We start from the raw sequence: 17,503 nt of genomic DNA, 5'->3' as shown, positions 1-17,503 counted from the left end.
GGATTTCTGAGTATCCTTTTTTTTTTACTTCTTAAGATACTTAAAGTTAAGGCTTCTAGTTTATCAAATTCTGGGGCAAGGCAAGAACAAGGACCAAACTTTGTCTAATAGAAAAAAGCCTGATATTCTCATCCCAGCTCCTACTTACTACTTATGTGACCTTACACATCACTCTTCTTAGTAAAATGAGTTTTGACAATGTGATTGTTAAGGTCCTGTCCAATTCTAAATCTTCTATATTCTATGAAAATAGTGAAAACATCAGGGGATTGAGCTTTAAGAACTCCAGGATAATGTTATTTGCATGGTGGCAAAATCTATTTTACAACTATAAGTTCAGAAACAGAAAAAGAAGTAGATTCATGACTAGGATATAATATTTGTAAAGTGCTTACTTAGCACGGTGCCCGGCACATAGATGGCATTATATTAATGTTAGCTATCATCATTATTATTACTATTATGAAACAGAGAGTAAGACCCACAAGCAGCCTTCTCCACCCAGCCAGAAAAGACCAGATGGGAGCATATGAAATGAGAAAACCAAGTGCCTCCAAAGGCTAGAAAGGAAGGCAGCACATTGGGAATGCCCCTGAATTACATGGCAGTGAGAACCGTAGGCAGCCCCTTTCTCCTTCTTGTGCCCCTGGACAATGTGTGAATTCTCTTTGTGAACTGCCCTACAACAAAGTCTTTGTTCTAGCTTTAACTCAAATTCCTAATTTCCAAGCTCCTACAACCCTAGGGATCAACTCAGGGATGATAAGATAAGATTTAACATGCCCGGGGATCCTAAAGTCTTAGACTGGATTGTAAAGACCTTAGAGGTCATCTAGTCCAACTCCTTCATTTTATAGATGAAAGGATTCAGGCCTAGGGAGTGAAATAACTTGCCTACAATGATAGTAAATAGCCAAATGCAGTATGAGCTCTTATGTGTTTTTTGGATTGCATTAAATAAAACCTGTCCTATATCTAATGCCTTGTTATCCTAAATGCTTGCTGGGAAACTGAGGCCCTTTTGGAGTAAAACAGCTAGATATCAATGTTCCTGGGGTTTTTCTTGAGCTAGACAGATTTTGTAACCTCTTACAACCCCTTAAAAACAAATTAATGTACCTGGGTCCATCATGTCAATGACCAGAGAGCAACTGCAACATGCTACATATGAAAAGCAGTCAGATCCAGCATAGGTTGGGAAGACAAAAAGAACATAAGCCCACCGTGCTCTCTGAGTACCTCCTCATGATTAGTGCTCTCCCTGCACCCTCCTCCAACAACCTTTAGCAATGGATGACATTGCTTACGTTGAATTGGCTTCATAATAGCCTTGCAAGATAGTAATCACCTCTCTACCCCTTAACTGGAAGGATGGGTCAAGCAAAGTATCTGGAGGAAAAGGAAATTGGCTTAATACAACCCATAGGTCTCAATTTTTTTCCTTCCCAGGTGGTGATAGAAAAGGAAGAAGAGTCCTAGGACAGAGTATCTAGAAGGCATTTTGTTCTGTATCTTTCAAGATTGGACTTTTCAGGGAAAGGAGAAGAGAGAGAGACATCAATATGGAGCAATGCCCACCAGGTCCCCAAAGCAGGAGCCTCCTTTTCTCCCACTATTCTTCACTTTCTGCTTCCTCTTCACTGCCATCACTTAGAGGAAATTCCCTTTGAGACTTCTGCATTCCATGGATCTTAGTCTCCATTGGGCATTCCTGGTTCAAAATTGCCTATAGAAAGAGACAGAAAGAGAAAATCCTATCACTTTGTCTATAGACCTTAGTTCTCAACCACCCTCCAACTATCCCCAAAGTCTCGGCAAAGTGAATTTTCACATCAAAGTCTGAAAGGGCCCAAGATCTTCCTTTTTAGGCTTCCTGCATCCATTCAAACTCAACTAAATTCATGATTCACAGTCAGCCTTCAAATGTCACTGAGTAATACTTCTATGTTCTGTGAACCCACAGGGAGAGGTAGAAAAGGAAAGAGGAAATAAGATAAACCTTGAAGAAGTAAGGCAGAAACCTTCAACAGAAAGGTGAATTATTATTGCCATAGTAATTGTTATTGTGGATGTGTGATTTCATCAGTGTGAGTTCCCAATGTGGAAACTTCATATACCACTGTATCTCAGCCACTTCTAGGTAACTTACTGTCATGAGTAGCCCAGGGAACTCAAAAATTAAATGACTTCTCCATGTATCACACTCAACTAGCATGTGCCATAGACAGGGCTTGATCCCAGAACTTCTTCACTACAAGATCAATCCTCTACCTACTAACCTATGATGCCTCTCCTCACAATTACCATGAAAAAGGGTGGAAAAGCTCATGAGAGAAGAGAGAAAGGATAGAAAAGGAGGAAGGCAGAGAAATATGAGGGAAAGGGAAGAAGGAAAAGAGAAAAGAGGGGCCCTTTCAGCATGGTTAGAATCAGTCCCTTACAATCTTCTCTTCCTTGGCTGGGGGGCTTCGAAGGTAGTAGCAGAGTGGAGCATAGGCAATGTTGATGACTCCGATGATGACCATAAGCCAGGGAAAACCAATAGCATGGACAATAGCACCCCCAGTAGATGGCCCTGCAAGGGTTAAATCAAGCATTTATCATAGATCCACCAGACAGACCAGAAAGAGGGTGGGTACTGTGCTGTTGGAAAGTAGGAAGGATACAGAAAGGAGATGGTCACATAAGTCAAAGGTCCCAGGACCGAGGGTCAGCCATGAGAAACAAAGAGTGTTTTGGATATTCCACCTCGATTTAAAACTGAGTGACTAATCAAAGTGGGAACGAGGAGATGGAATGGGACAAGAGCTTATGGGGAAGCAGGTCTAGACTGTTGTCTCTCCAGGGGCCATACCAATAGCAAATCCCATGCAGAAAGCCACATCAGCGATGGCATAGACACTCCCATACACAGATGTGTGGCGAAGGTCCACCAGGTGTGCCATGATGGGCATCATGGAAGAGTCAACCATGCCTGTGGCCAAAGCAAACAGCACAATTAGTCACTATCATTCCTCCTGGCCTGCTGGACTCTGTCCTACCCAGCCTTCTTCCTTCTGCATTTTGCATATATGCTTTTCCGCTTCCTTCTTTCCTTGGGTTCTCTCTTTTTCATTTTATCTCTACTCCATCCACTTTCCAATTCAATTCTTTCTTTCTTCCTCTCCTCTACCTTCCCTCCCCCAGGTAGGAATTACAAAGCCTTTCCCAAACAGCAATTCCTCACCACTGCTTTTACCTCATTTCTTCTTTCTCCCTCATTCACTCCCCATACCCAGCCTAGACCAGAGGAAGGATCAGGGAAGCCAGCTGACCCAGAACTCAATATCAAGGTGAGTTCTCAGGCCCAGGAAAGCTGAAATAGGGAGGAGAGGGAAGGGAGACAGGATGGAGGAAGAATTGCATGCTTGGCTTCCTTCTTTGAAGAAAGTTCTTACCAATAGCAAAGCCTAGTCCCCCATTGGGGCCAATGAGACCAAAAATATTCTGAGCAAGAGGAACCTTTGAGGAAAAACAAAAGCAGAGAGTATTCAAGGTGTGACACCCTATGAATGTTATCCAAAGGTCTCTGATGGTTGTATAAAGGGAGTAGGCAGCTCTGTACCACAGATTCTTCCCACATCTAAACCTTCACATTCTTGTTCTCCATTGTTATTGTTATCATCAAAAAGTTTTCACGAAGTTCCTAACTGAATATGTATGTGTGTATGTGTATGTGTGTTTGTGTGTGTGTGTATGTGTGTGTGTGTGTATAAAGGGAGTAGGTAAGTCTTCAACAAACACTGAACTGAAAGAACTATACTACAGCTGGGGCTGACAGTCTATGTCAACTCATACTAAAAATGGGATAAAAAATTATTTCATGGTACAGTCAAAGTGACCCTGGGAAAAATGGTTAGATAAGTGCAGTTCAACTTTGATGTACCACCTCTATGGCCTATAACAGGGATTCTTAACCTGGGGTCAATGGATAGATTTTTTTTGAGGGGGGTGGTCAGTGAACTTGTATTGTAAAAAAAATTTACAATTTTATAATTGACTTCTTTAGTAATCCTGTGTGTTTTATTTTATGTATTTAAAAATATTATTATGAAAAGAGGTCCATAGATTGCACTACATTGCCAAAAGTCACCATGACATAAAAAAATTTAGAACCTTTAACAACACACATACACACACACACACTCACACACACACACACACACACACACTCACAAACTTCTCAGGGCTAGTTCCCTCTCTTCCCCCAAACTTAGTCTTTGTCCCATTCTTTTGAAAGTATACTAATCTCCAATGACATATTAACTGATAAGTAAAGTATTAACAACTGATAACTTGTTATCAGGTATATTTACATTTTAAAAGGAGATTCTTTTAAAGAGAACAATCATTTTCCTATTTCTCTGATTTATTTGGAATGTTGTCACAATGGATTACTTCTGTGTGGAAGGGACCTTTCCATTTCAGCTATTGTCACAGTTCTAGTCTTGGGAAGGACTGAATAAAGGATATCTTGGTATGAATTCTCTGAAACATCATTAACCCATAGGTCCCAGGCTATACTACACTGATTCTCAGTCATTCTGGCTTTTTCTTCCTTCACTAAGGTACCCTTTCTTATCTTCTCTCCCCTCCCACCTTCAAGTCTCATGTTGAATAGTGACAGGAATTATAATTTGTGGTTACCCAAACCAGTTTCAACCTGTGTCATCACCTCTTGCCCAGATCTTGAGCCCCTGAATAAGGCCTTTGTTTCAGTGAAGGTTTTTCCACCAGGGAATAGAAGATGGACATTTGTTGTCCTGCCTTGTTTCTCAAAAGAATTGGCTTTGAAGCTGGGTCCCTAGGGGCTGGTCTAACCCAAAGATACCTAGATATACTCACACAGAGCAGGCTGGTACCTACTACCAACATTCCAATCAAAGAACAAAGCCATCTATAAAAAGGAAGCAAGCAACCACTTTAGGGAGACATCATTTACCTCCAGCCCCAACCCTAACCCCATCACTACCAAAGATGGCCAGTTAGTACACTATCTGAGTACCATTTCCAGAAACTACTTCCTATTTAAACAAAGCAACATCTCTAGACCTGACTAGATGTAGACATTGCTTCACCTCGTGGGAAGACACTCTTTTCTCTTTTTCTTTCTAGAGGAGATGTGGTGGATATCTGAACTATGAGAATCGCTCTTGAGTCTTTGCTCAGGCCATTTGCCCTACTTGAAATGCCCTCTCTCTCCCTTCATTGATCTAAGTCCTAATCATTCTTCAAGGCCCAGCACAAAACCTCAATAAGTCCTTCCCAGATCACCTTAACCTATGATGTACTTTTCCTTCTTGATGCCCAGTAAACTGACTACACTACTCCTTTTGGCATTTGCTGGTCATGTACTGCTTGTGTTCTTAGTGATCTTTTTTTATGAGTATGTCCTTCCCAACCCCACTCCCAGCTAAATCATAAGAGCCTAAAGAATAAAGATTGTGTCTTATATTTCCTATGTGCCCCTCTTAGGTCTTAGCACAGTGCCATGAACCTGGTAGATGCTCAATAAGTACATCGATGGACAAATTCTCCATCCTTATGTGGACTTCCCTTCAATAACATCCAAGGTGGCTTTGATAGTCTAAGACGGAAAATCATGTTGTTTAGAAGAAACTCCAAAATTTCTCAGATAAAAAAGACCCTCAGAGGCCATTAATATCTGAACAAGAACCCCCTATAATATATCCCAGACAAGTGGCCATCCACCCTTTGTTTGAAGATGTCAAGTGATGGAGACCCCAGTACCTCATGAGGGAGCTCACTTCACTTTTCAGGTAGTTAAGAAGTTAAGAAGGCAGCTATGTGGTGAAGTGAATAGAGTGCCAGGCCTTAAGTCAAGAAGACTCATCTTCCTGAGTTCAAATTTGGCCTCAGATACTTACTAGCTAGCTGTGTGACCCTGGGCAAGTCACTTAACCCTATTTGCCTCAGTTTCCTCATTTGTAAAATGGGCTGTAGAAGGAAATGGCAAACCACTCCAATATCTTTGCCAAGAAAACCCCAAATGGGGTCACAAAGAATTGGACATGACTGAAATCACTGAACAGCAACAACAAAGTTGTTTCTTTTGGTTCTAACTTTGTGTGATTCCATGATCTCCTTAACAGATGCTACAACCACTATCTTGCCTTTCTACACCCTCTCCAACTTACAGATTACTTACCGACCCATCTTGTTGGCCAATACCCCAAAGAGGTTGGTGCCAATAAGATAGGACACACTGGCAGGCAGGAAGGCTAGACCTAGAGAGAGAAAAACACTTCTTTGGGCTTTCTCATTTTTGCTCCTGTCGGAACTTCTCCCTTTGAAGGAATCGTGCCCCTGTCCTATACTTTACTCCCTAGGATAGTCAGAGAAAACCTTTTCTCTATTTTACAAACCCCCCATTCACTCTGGGCCTCATACAACAAAGGGAATCCCTGTGCAAAGCAGGTATGTTGCCTTCCCACCTACACCTTGACCTGTGGCAGAGAATGACCAATACACAGGATGATGTTAACTTGAGCACTGTAGTTCTTGCTTCAAACCATGGGTGAAATGAGTGAAAAGAGGTAGGGAACATTCCTGCTTGGGAGGCAAAGGAAAATGCTTATTATTCATGTTAACTATTACCATTGTGTAGTGGGAAGAACATTGATTTAGGAATCAGATCTCTGTACCTTGGTAATTTTTTTTTTGTCATTGTCCAGATGTTAACTGGAACTGAAGTCACTGGCCTCTTAAAGCCTCAGTTTCCTAACCTGTAGAATGGGGTGATAATAGTACAGGTCTGACCATGTCACCCCACCCTCTATTACCTCCAGGGTCAAATATAATTCATAACCTGTCCCCTTCCTATCTTTCCAGGTTTCTTATACCTTCATACAACCCAGTGACAGTGGCCTCCTTGCTATTCCTCTAAAAAGGCTTTCCATCACCTTACTGTGGGCATTTTCATTGGCTGTTCCCTAAAATCTGTAATTCTCTCTCGGCTTCCTTGGCTTCCTTCAAGTCATCTCAGCTAGAATCCCACCTTCTTCAAGAAGACTTACCAATCCCCTTTAATAGTTATTACTTTCTTTTTGAGATCATCTCCAATTTCTCCAGTATGTTTTGTTTATACATGGTCCCCTCCCTTTCCCCCATTAGATTGAGCTCTTTGAAAACGGGGATTTGGGGGGGGGGAGGCATAGAAAGTGTCTAAGGTGGCACAGGGGATAGAGCACTGGCCTTGGAATCAGGAGGACCTGAGTTCAAATCTGGCCTCAGATACTTGACACTTACTAGCTGTGTGACCCCAGGCAAGTCAGTTAACCCCATTGCCTAACCCCCCCCCCCCAAAATGTCTAGCAAATAGTAGGTGCTTAATAATTGCTTGTTGGCTTGGCTAATAGTAACACTTTCTTTTTCATGGCATTGTTGTAAGAATCAAATGAGATATGAATTGTAAAAGTATTTTATAAATGGAAAGGCACTATACAATGCCTTTAGAATGTCTTTCCCTTTCTAATGTCCCTGGATCTACAGCTGTGAAGAACACTTCCGTTTATGAAGGTGATGCCCCTGACTCAACAGCAGCAAATCTCAGAGTTTTAAGTAACACCCCACTTTCCAAACACCAGCAGTGTGGATGGATTTTCATGGAGCCATTATCCACTTTCCCTCCTGGCCATGCTTCTATACTAGGGCACACTTACCAGATAACTGCCCAGAACTAGGGGTAAGAGAAACCATACTAAACAGGAAGTAGGGTCAGCTAGGTGGCACAGTGGATAGAGCACAGCCCTGAAGTCAGGAGGACCTGAGTTCAAATCTGACCTTAGACCAAACACTTGACACTTACTAGCTGTGTGACCCTGGGCAAGTCACTTAACCCCAATTGCCTGAAAAACAAAAACAACAAACCAAAACAGGAAGTGTCAGGGTCTTAAGTAAAAGACACTTCTCTCATCTGTCCAATGTTCTCACAATCTTAGCGGACCCAAAAGGGCAGCTGCCACACCCAGAGAAAGACATAGCGTTAGAATTCATGGCTGGGACAAGTAGTGGCATGTTAACCCATGATTGGAACTCAATGGCTTTTATTGGGTCCTATGCTATCTAGCACTTTCATGAGAAAATAAGATACTGTGTGTATCTCCTATTATGTGTGGGAGCTAGGGAGAGAAAGAGAGGGAAGGGGAGAGAGAGGGAGAGGGAGAAGGAGAGACAGAGAGAGAAAGAGAGAGAGAGAGAAATGCAATAAGTCCTTTTGGACTACAAACACCAGGAATAAATAAGCAGTCCAAATCAGGGGCCTGGTTTCCTCCTCTGTGTCTTTGGCCCCATTTCCTACTTCTTTCTGGGTTAAGGGGAAGCAATATTGCCATACTTTAAAAGATAAATAACCACTGAAATTATAATTAGGCCAGAGATAAATGTTTCACAAATTACTAGGTGTGACTTATTTATTTTCAATATATACTTTCAATAGACAGGAAACAAAGTGCCTCTGGCATAGTTTGTCTACACTAAATGACAGCTGTTTTAGCTGATCCTGCAGGTCTATAATAATTACTCTTTTTAATAAAGGCAATAGCTACCCTATTGTGCCTTGGGTAAAGTTACTTCCTGGAAACCCTCTGGTCTCTTAGATACATTTCTGACATCTCAGTTATTGCTTCATTCTACTCCATGAACCAGGAGTTTAGCTATCAAACAGAGTTTGGCAACATCTTGCAACGTGTAATCCATTCCCTTTTGATCAGCATTCAGTGAATAAAGAGGTGCCAGAGTGGAAGGATGCTACTTATAGCCATGGACAGACTGCACAGCAAACCCTTTGCAGTGGTAGGACATTGCTTTTTAGTGTGCCTCAGATATTCAGGTATAATTGATTATATCACAGCTGTGTTTCTTTTAGGCTGAATTCAGGGCAAAATGTTAGAGAAAGGGCTTATAAGAGGTAAATGCTTTCTACTTTAGCAATCTGCAAATGCATCAGTGTCCTCGTTCAACAAAATGATTGCAGCATCCAGAAGGCCAAAAGTGGTGTGATGTGGTAGGGAAAGTATTGAACTGGGAATCCTGGGTTCTGATTCTAGTTCTGCTACTCACTCACTGGGTGACCTTGAGCAAGTGACTTTCCCTCCCCAGGACTTAGTGTCTTCCTCTGGAAGATGAAGGTGTTCTAATAAGGGGAGCCCGGAGGTGCCTTCCAGCTCTAGAATTCTATGTTAGTCTAGAATAAAAAACACAGCCTCTGAAAATCCAGGAATTGGATCCAAATTCTATCTCCGATGCTTACTCCCTGTGTAATCAAGGGAAGGTCTTCTCACCTCTCTGATCCTCAGTTTCCTCATCTATAAAATGAGGGGTTTGGATTAAATGGCTTTTATCTATGACCCTAAGATTTTTTGAAATGCTTTCTCAGGCCTTCCCATGACTTGTTCCCAAGCAAGGAAGCCACAGCTCAGGGAAGCTTGCATCTGTCACTCGCCCTCCACCAAGAGTCAAAAGAGCCAGGGGGAATATTATCTGTACGAATGGTACCTCCTGAATAGGACCTAATTTGATTAACGGTCATGGCCAGAGCCAGCTTCTGGTGAGGGAAATTCAATTGAGGAGAAAGTGGGGAGTACAGATCAGAGCCTAACCTCACATTGTCCTCCCAGAAAATTAGATTTGGAACATTATATTGGGCATTCAGCAAACATCGTATCTCTATCAGCTTCTCCCTTCCCCATTGCCACCAGCTTCGACTTCAGCAACTGTGACTAATTGGCACGTAGCCTTCCCTGTCCCTCTGCCTTGGACTTCCTGGAAAAAGCTGGGGCCCCACTGGTGACCCAAACTGTGTTGTAGAGGTTTCTTCCTGAAAGGTAGTCAAAGGACCAGGGGCATGGGGAAATTGGAGTTACTAGCCCTGGATCCACAGCCTTGCACAAGGGAGAACAGGGTTACAGACCAGGGAAAATCACCCCCTTCTCACTGAATCCCATTTCTTTTCCCTGGCATTCTCACACAGGCAAGATGAACTTACAAAAAAAAAAATCAAAGTCTACCTTGAAGGAGGAAAGAAGTCACAGTGGAGCTGCCTGAAGATCTAGGCCTGAGAAGAAGAGCTAACATTTTTAATAAGACACTTTGAGTTCTGAAAAGTACTTTATGCATATTATTTCATTTGATCCTCACAACATGAATAAAATGAGGCTCAACAAGAGTTTAAGTGACATGTCCAGGATCACACAACCAGTAAGGATCTGAGGCAGGATTTGAACTCAGGTCTCCCTGATCCTAAGTCCAGTGCACTACCCACTATGCCAGGTAGGTGGAGAGGGGAGATGAAGAAGAAGGGAGGGTTATTTAGTGATTTGAATAGACAGACAGGGAAATAAAAAAGAAAAAATGGATTGTTGACATTAACATAAGCCTTAGTACTCCCTACCCTCCATCATTTAGCAAATGTTGTCCCCCCCCTCCTTCTCATTTACTTTTGAATTGGTTAGGGCTTATTCTCACTTTATCGCAAATCCTTGTTCTTTCCAGCAGCTAGGAACCACTTTATTTTTGCTTCCTTTCCCAAAAATCCAAAATCTAGGCCCAGAAGTGTCCTATTCCTCCTTCCCTCTTCCCTCCCTAATGTCCTCAGACTTAGCTCATGTATACCAGGCATAGGAGAGAAAACAAGAAAACATAGTTCTACTGCCCCATCAAAGGAGACAGTCCACCTTTTGGAGCCCAGCTAGAGAGACTGACCTCTGGGCCATTTGGAAAGTGTCAAGCCAACAAAAGAAGACTACTCCCCCCACCACCTGCTCCACACTCCCGCTGAGATGGCTTGAGGATCTGATACTTACCCAGTTGCCACTTGGGGGAACACATGGTCTGCATCATCCATATAGGCAGTGTAGGCTCCAGTATGGCCACGCCCATGTTGGCAAAGCAGAGGGAACCTGAAGAGATGGTTCTGATGAGCTCTCCAGCTGCCCCAGCCAAAGCCCCCAACTCCCTTTCTATCCCAGCGAGAAAGGTTACCTGCAGCCACCAGGATGTAAGGGTCTCTCAGAAGAGTTAAGATGGGAGTGCCTTTGGAACTCTGGAGGAAATAAAAAAATCCTTTTGAAGGAAATGAAAATTCTTTCTGATTGTAATAGCAACTTGTTCTTCTTAAAACATGTCTACATCTATATTCTTCTGTGTATGGACTAGATAAAACAGGCTGTATTATTCCTGTTTGATCAATGAACAAAATGAAGCTCAAAGTAAGTGAAGGGTCATTCATCCATCCTTTCATTCATTTATTCAACAAATGTTTAGTAAGTATCTATCATGAACAAGATGCCAGGCTTCCTGGGTATTATGAGGTGTGTGAAGATTTTAAAGATCTAGTCCCAGCCCCAAAGGATTTTAAATCTCATAGAAACTATAATCTAATAGGTCACATAGCTGGTTAGTGACAGAGCCAGGGTAATGTCTAGCCCAGGGGTGGGGAACCTGAGAGGCCACATGTGGCCTGCAGGTTCCCCACCCCTGGTCTAGTTCCAAACTCCTGCAGCAGCATAGAAAAATTGATAGAGTACTTTACTTGGGAGTCAGATAGCTGCCTATAGGCAACTAGATAGTGCAATGAATAGGACCTGGAGCCAGGAAGTCCAAACCCAACTTCAGAAACTAGCTGTAAGAGACAAGTCTGCCTCAGTTTCCTCACCTGTAAAATGAGCATAATAATGGCACTTACCTCCCTGGATGATAGTGAGGACAAAATAAGATAATGTTTGTAAAGTGCTTTTCACACCTTAAAGCACTATATAAATGCTAGATATTATTGTTATTATTACATAGACTTAGGAACAAATTCTGCCTTTGATATTTACTAGTTTACTAGCTGTGTGACCACTGGGAGATCCTGCTTGGTGAGTGCCTCATAGAGGCCCACATTAGGCAGATAGAGCCCAGGTTTCTATTTCCTCCCCACCCTACCCCCTAGCCATCTTCTAACTTAGCTGAGGTACACTCCTCCTCCTCCTCCTCCCACATTCTTTTCTTTTCAGTAGCCAAAATCAAATCAATACTTACTATTGTTCCTAGAAAGGGTGTGTCTATCCACTCCTATCTCTATTTGTTCTATTCACCAGCCTTTCCAAACAACATGCCCTTCTCAGACCACCACTTCCGTCCCTTTTGGGGTTTTCCCCTTCTATTGCAATGGAAGCTCTTTGAGGTCAAAGATGGTCTTCGTTTTGTATATGTATCCCCAGTGTTCATTAGCACAATGCATGGCATATAGAAAATGCTTAAATGCTTTTTCATGCTTTTATCTACTCTAAGAGCATTGGGACTGGAGTCAGGAAGACATGAATTCAAATCCCGCCTCAGACATTTACTAGCTGTGTGACTCTGGGTAAGTCACTTAACCTCTCTCTGCCTCAGTTTCCTCATCTATAAAATGAATTAGAGAAGGAAATGGCAAACCAATTCAGTATCTTTACCAAGAAAACCCCACAGTAGGTCACAAAGAGTCAGACACTACTGAAACGACTGAATAACAACACCTACTGCAAGGGAGTAATAATACTTATAACTCCTACCTCACTAGGTTATTGTGAGGTCCAAATGAATGAGTGTAGGTAAAGTGTACACAATGTAAGGGGCATTTGGAGGAAGCTGCTACTCAAGTCCTTTGACCTCTATGTAGTGAAATGCCTCCATTGTCACTGAGCTAGGGTCTAAATTTCTGTCTTTTTGAGGTCTCCCATTTCCTGTGTAGGTAGATAGCCCACAGGGACCCAAGCTTAGCTGCTTACAAGTCTACCCAGGTTAGAATCCAGTAAGGGAACTGGTTTGCATTTTAATCATGCTATTGTGCCCTCCGGACATTCCACCTTGCCGTTTTAGAATCATAGAATATTTCAACAGGAGGGGAACTTAGAGTTCATGTAATTCAACACTCTTTTTTTAAAAGGAGCAAACTGAGGGCCAGGAAAAGTGACATCTTCAAGGTCACATGGCCTATAAGTGGCAGAGCTGAAACCAGAACCCAGGTCTTCTGAATCCCAGTCCAGTGGCTTTTTTTCCCCCAGGATTACCCTATTATGTGTCTTGCTTCTCAAGTGTCCTCTGACAGTGTGGAAGAACCGATACCCATCAAACCATTAGTCACACAAAGGTCACTCCCTACCAGACACAGCCTGATAAATTGCTTTGGGGCACTTTTATCTGCAGCGTACAGCTCAGGGGAAAACTGGAGAGCAATTTTATCTTGGCTCCAGACTTAAGGTGGGGGGAGGGTTATATAAGTTAACTTGCCAAATGAACCCATTCCCATTTTCAGAGTCTTTGTAGAGGGGTGATCAGTTTACTCCTCTGCTGTGGGACACAGATTTCAAATGCTTGTCACATCTCCATTCCCTGGTACACTAGATACTAACCCACCCAGACATCCTATTCTCTGGTAGCATTTGCTATAATCCCTGGAATCCTAAAAGAAAAATGTCTATGTCTTAGGAGTTGTCATCATCTCAAGAAGTCAAGAGATTCCTGGACACCATGGGCAAAACCTTGCAGAGTTGTTTAGCTCAGGTGAAGGATAAGCATGGGAGTAGAGATGAGACCTTCATCCTTGCTTTATTTTCTAGCCTTTTGCCCACTGATCACTGACCCCTCTCTCTGTGACTTTTCCTTACAGGTACGATGGCATCAATATCAGATGTCACAGAGTTATGACATAATCCCACATGCTGTTGTAATACCAATTTGTGCTGATTTGGAGTTCTCAGCAAGAGCAAGACATTCTTCACTCTGAGCGGCCTCTCTCAAACCTGCCTCTTATCCAGCAACGTGTCCCGCCTTCTGTAACCTACAAATTTACACAACCTTGTCCTCTCCTCTTTTCTTATCTGAAGCTACCCCAGGTGCAAAAAAACCAGTCAATCCCACTTTCCTCATCTCCCAAGCATCAGTATTCTTCACCTTCTTTCACCGTATTCGCCTGCAGCTGGATGTAAGAACTGCAATGATTGAGTTAGTATGATCTTCCCAGCATATCAGCTACCCAACATACCTCCTGCAATGACTAATGAAGAGTTTGTAGTAGAAGATAGAGTCATCTAATGGCAAGAGCACTGGATGCATAGTCAGGAGACCTAGATTCTAAATACTTTATTAGCCTTCTGACTACTAGCCTCAGTCTCATCATCTATAAACCAAGGATGACCAGGCGGTCAGAGATTGTTTCATTTTTATGCTTGTGTCCCCAGAGATCAGTACAGTGCCTGGCACACAGTAGATTGCTTAATGTAATCGCATTAGCCACCTGACAAGGGGGAAAAGAATGCACTTTCTGAACTGCAAAGTGCTATATAAATGTGAATTATTATTATTACTAATAGAAATAATAATGCCGTTCTATCTGCTACCGGAATTGTCACAAAAGTGCTTTTAGTGAGTAAGAGGACGAGCTTACCACATCTCAGCTGAACCCTAGGATTGTAGATCTAAAACCAGAGGGCCCTCAGAGGCCACCTAGTTCAATTTCTTTATTTTACAGGTGGGTCAAGTAAGGTCCAAAGAGTTTAAATGCCTTGTTTGAGTTGATGCAGGTACTGTCAGAGACAGGATTTAAAGCCAAGTCCTGTGACTCTGGGGCCAGGTTCCTTTCAACCAAAATGCACTACTACTATCCTTATTTACTTACAAAAAAAACAGTTCTTTTATGCACCTGTGAAATTGTCGGTGGAACATCAAATGTAAAAAAAATAATAGCAGAAGAATGACTTTCCCAAGGAAATTTCTATCTGAACTCCATACATAAAAGATAAGAATGAGATGAATAGTAATAGCAATAACAACAACAACAACAACAGCAACAATAACACAGGTACCGCTTACCTCAGGGCAGATCTTGGAAGGTTGTAGAATACAGAGCTGTAGAGCTGAAATGGGGAAAGAAATTTCAGTATGTGCATTTTTCTTGAGACTTCAGCAGTTACTAGAGTCAATAGCAGTTTCAGTGACCTACTTCCTTCTTCCCTGGATGGCTCTAGCCATGATTTTTGTCAAAATGTTTTGGTAACAACTTCTTAGAGCCCACGGCTAGCACCATGACACAAAATGTTTCTAACCCATTACCTTTAAGGATGGCTCACTCACCTCCATCCATCAGGGCCAGCAATGCCAGAATAAGGAAGGGAACAGGTTTGCCAACAAATTCATACATCAGGCTTCCAAAGGGAGCCCCCACTGTAAAGCAAAGGGACAGCAAGCGGTCAGGTACGGCAGAGACTGGGTTTAAAGGTACCACTTAATAGTGTTTTGTGTCTGTGTAAACGGATCTCTCTCTTTTAACACCCCCATTAGACTTCAGGATCCTTGGGAACAGAAAGTATGTCTTATATTTCTTCATGCTGAACACAGTGTTGGGCACATAGCAGATCTTCAAATAAAGACTTATTTGCTGGACTGTGGACTACCAGAGCTACAAAGCAGAGGTGTCAAAGATGAAGCCCATACATGAGCTAAAACACTCAAATTCCCTCAAATTAAAATGTAATTGGGAAATATTTAACAAAATAAATAAAAATACAGTAAACCACAGACTATATTACATTTTTTTAAAAAGTCAGTATGGAGCCAGCAAGGATTTTTATGAACAGATTAGTGGCCCCCATTTCTATTTGAATTTGATACACTGTTGTAAAGTACCTTAGTTCTCATCTTTCAAATTTTTCATTTTATTGATGAGATAATGACAGTTCAGAAAGATGAGGTCCTTTGCTGTCAAGGTCACACAGCTAATAAAAACAGAATCAGAACTTAAACCTAGATCTCCTGATCTAGGTCCCTTGATCTTGCCACAAGAGGAAATTGTTTAAGGAATAAGCTAAAAGAAGTTCTGGTTTAAAAAAAAACAACAACAAAGATGATAAGCAAAGGATAAGACCTGGGGGTAATCATAGGACCAGTAGATTATAGATTTAGATCTTCAAGGAACCTTGACAAATATCAAATACAACCTCCTCACTTTACAAACGAAGAAATTGAGCCTCAGGGAGGGGAAAAAAACTTGTTGGAAGGTCAGTCAAGTAACTAAGTAGCAGCTTATCATTTCAAGGAACATTACCTTGCTTAAGAGAAGGGAAAAAAATGAGGAGAGATATTGGGTTATAGAATCAAGATTCAATAATTTTACGGAATTTTATTTGTTCTTTTTAAAAGGTATTCTATTTCTTTGTTTTTATGTAATAGAGAAGATTACTAAAAAAAGTTGGCTAGAGGGAAGACTGTTGCTCCTGACTTACCTACCCCTCCCATGCAGGACCTACCTTCACCTTGTCTGAATATAGGAATGACTCAGTCAGTGTATGCCAGGTCCCAAGCAATCATTAGTTTTCTAACCAATATTTGGAAATAAAGACGTATTTACCTAACACTCCCAAAGCCAGACCACCCAGGGCAATGCCCATAGCACTTCCCCTCTCATAATCATCTGTATATACACTGGCCAGCATCCCAAGTCCTGCAGATGGAAAAACAAAAGGATAAGAAAGCAGGTTCTCAGCACCTAGGAAGCTGTAGGATGAGGGAGGTTATGGGGAAAGAACAACAGGGGAAGGGGTGGATATTGAGAGCTATAACATGAAGTGGATGGGTTGGACCAGGACAGGAGTAGGAGGCATGCTGAAGGTAAATTTGACAATCTTGCCTCAAGCCAATCTTGCAACTTAAATTAGAAAAAAAAAGAATTCCAATATCCCATTCTTGCTACCTCCCACTAGGTTTTACTCCAGTACCTTTTTCAAAACCAAGATTTTCTTTGCATCATAGGATTTAAAGCTGACAGAGACTTCACAAGTCATTTAGCCCCACCGCCTCATTTTACAGATGAGGAAGCTGGGGCACAGGAAGGTTGTGACTCTCCTAGGTCACACAGCTAATTCAAAACTAGGTCTTCTCTGTCTCTTGCTTCAGTGCTCTTTCTTCTCCTCGACATATGGAGGTCTCTAGCTTCTATCCTACTGCTAATATGTAAGGATCTGAATTCCATGGTTGGGAAAGGGAACTGAAGTGAAAGAGAGGAGGGGACTACAGGGTAAGGGAAAAAGAAAGGAAGGGAAGGTTGAAGAAGAAAGAGGAAAGTGTTGGATTACCTGCAACTGATGAAAAAGAGGATCCAATGCCTTGAAGGGTTCGGGCCAAGAAAAGAAGTGTGTAGGTGCCTGAAAAAGCAAACACTGGGCAGAGAGAAGAGACCACCAAGAATAACGAAATCAGCAAATGGATCCAAGCCCTTGAACTATTATAAAAACAATCACTATGTCACATGGCCTTCATACTCATCCCTGCTTTATAATGGAGGATCTTTTAACAAGTTCAGACCAAAGGGGATATATTTCTTTTATGTGAGCAGCTCTGTGCCATAAACTGTGAGCCATACAAGACAGTTCAGGAACTTGAGAAGCTTCCAACCTAATGTAGGGGAGATCTATTGGAGAGTTAAGTG

The 17,503-nt window shown here is 42.0% G+C and overlaps 1 protein-coding gene across 1 annotated transcript in view; it reads right to left on the bottom strand.

The window, feature by feature from the left end:
* Positions 1 to 1,612: 1,612 nt before the first annotated feature.
* The window catches only part of SLC18A1 (solute carrier family 18 member A1), a 26,203-nt gene continuing 10,312 nt past the window's right edge, over positions 1,613 to 17,503 (bottom strand). The window contains exons 5-16 of the mRNA XM_027865534.1: positions 17,151 to 17,234; positions 16,427 to 16,519; positions 15,154 to 15,243; positions 14,893 to 14,936; positions 11,041 to 11,101; positions 10,863 to 10,958; positions 6,209 to 6,287; positions 4,885 to 4,936; positions 3,438 to 3,501; positions 2,855 to 2,974; positions 2,442 to 2,575; positions 1,613 to 1,726 (exon numbers count right to left, since the gene is read on the bottom strand). Of these exons, the coding sequence (XP_027721335.1) occupies positions 1,613 to 1,726; positions 2,442 to 2,575; positions 2,855 to 2,974; positions 3,438 to 3,501; positions 4,885 to 4,936; positions 6,209 to 6,287; positions 10,863 to 10,958; positions 11,041 to 11,101; positions 14,893 to 14,936; positions 15,154 to 15,243; positions 16,427 to 16,519; positions 17,151 to 17,234 (1,031 nt within the window). The remainder of the gene's footprint in view (positions 1,727 to 2,441; positions 2,576 to 2,854; positions 2,975 to 3,437; positions 3,502 to 4,884; positions 4,937 to 6,208; positions 6,288 to 10,862; positions 10,959 to 11,040; positions 11,102 to 14,892; positions 14,937 to 15,153; positions 15,244 to 16,426; positions 16,520 to 17,150; positions 17,235 to 17,503) is intronic.

The sequence above is a fragment of the Vombatus ursinus genome, unplaced genomic scaffold (assembly GCF_900497805.2).
Source record: "Vombatus ursinus unplaced genomic scaffold, bare-nosed wombat genome assembly UNPS02014778.1, whole genome shotgun sequence".
In the NCBI taxonomy this organism is placed as follows: domain Eukaryota; kingdom Metazoa; phylum Chordata; class Mammalia; order Diprotodontia; family Vombatidae; genus Vombatus; species Vombatus ursinus.
The sequence above is the reverse complement of the archived record's forward strand: the minus strand, read 5'-3'. Positions and strand labels throughout refer to the sequence as shown.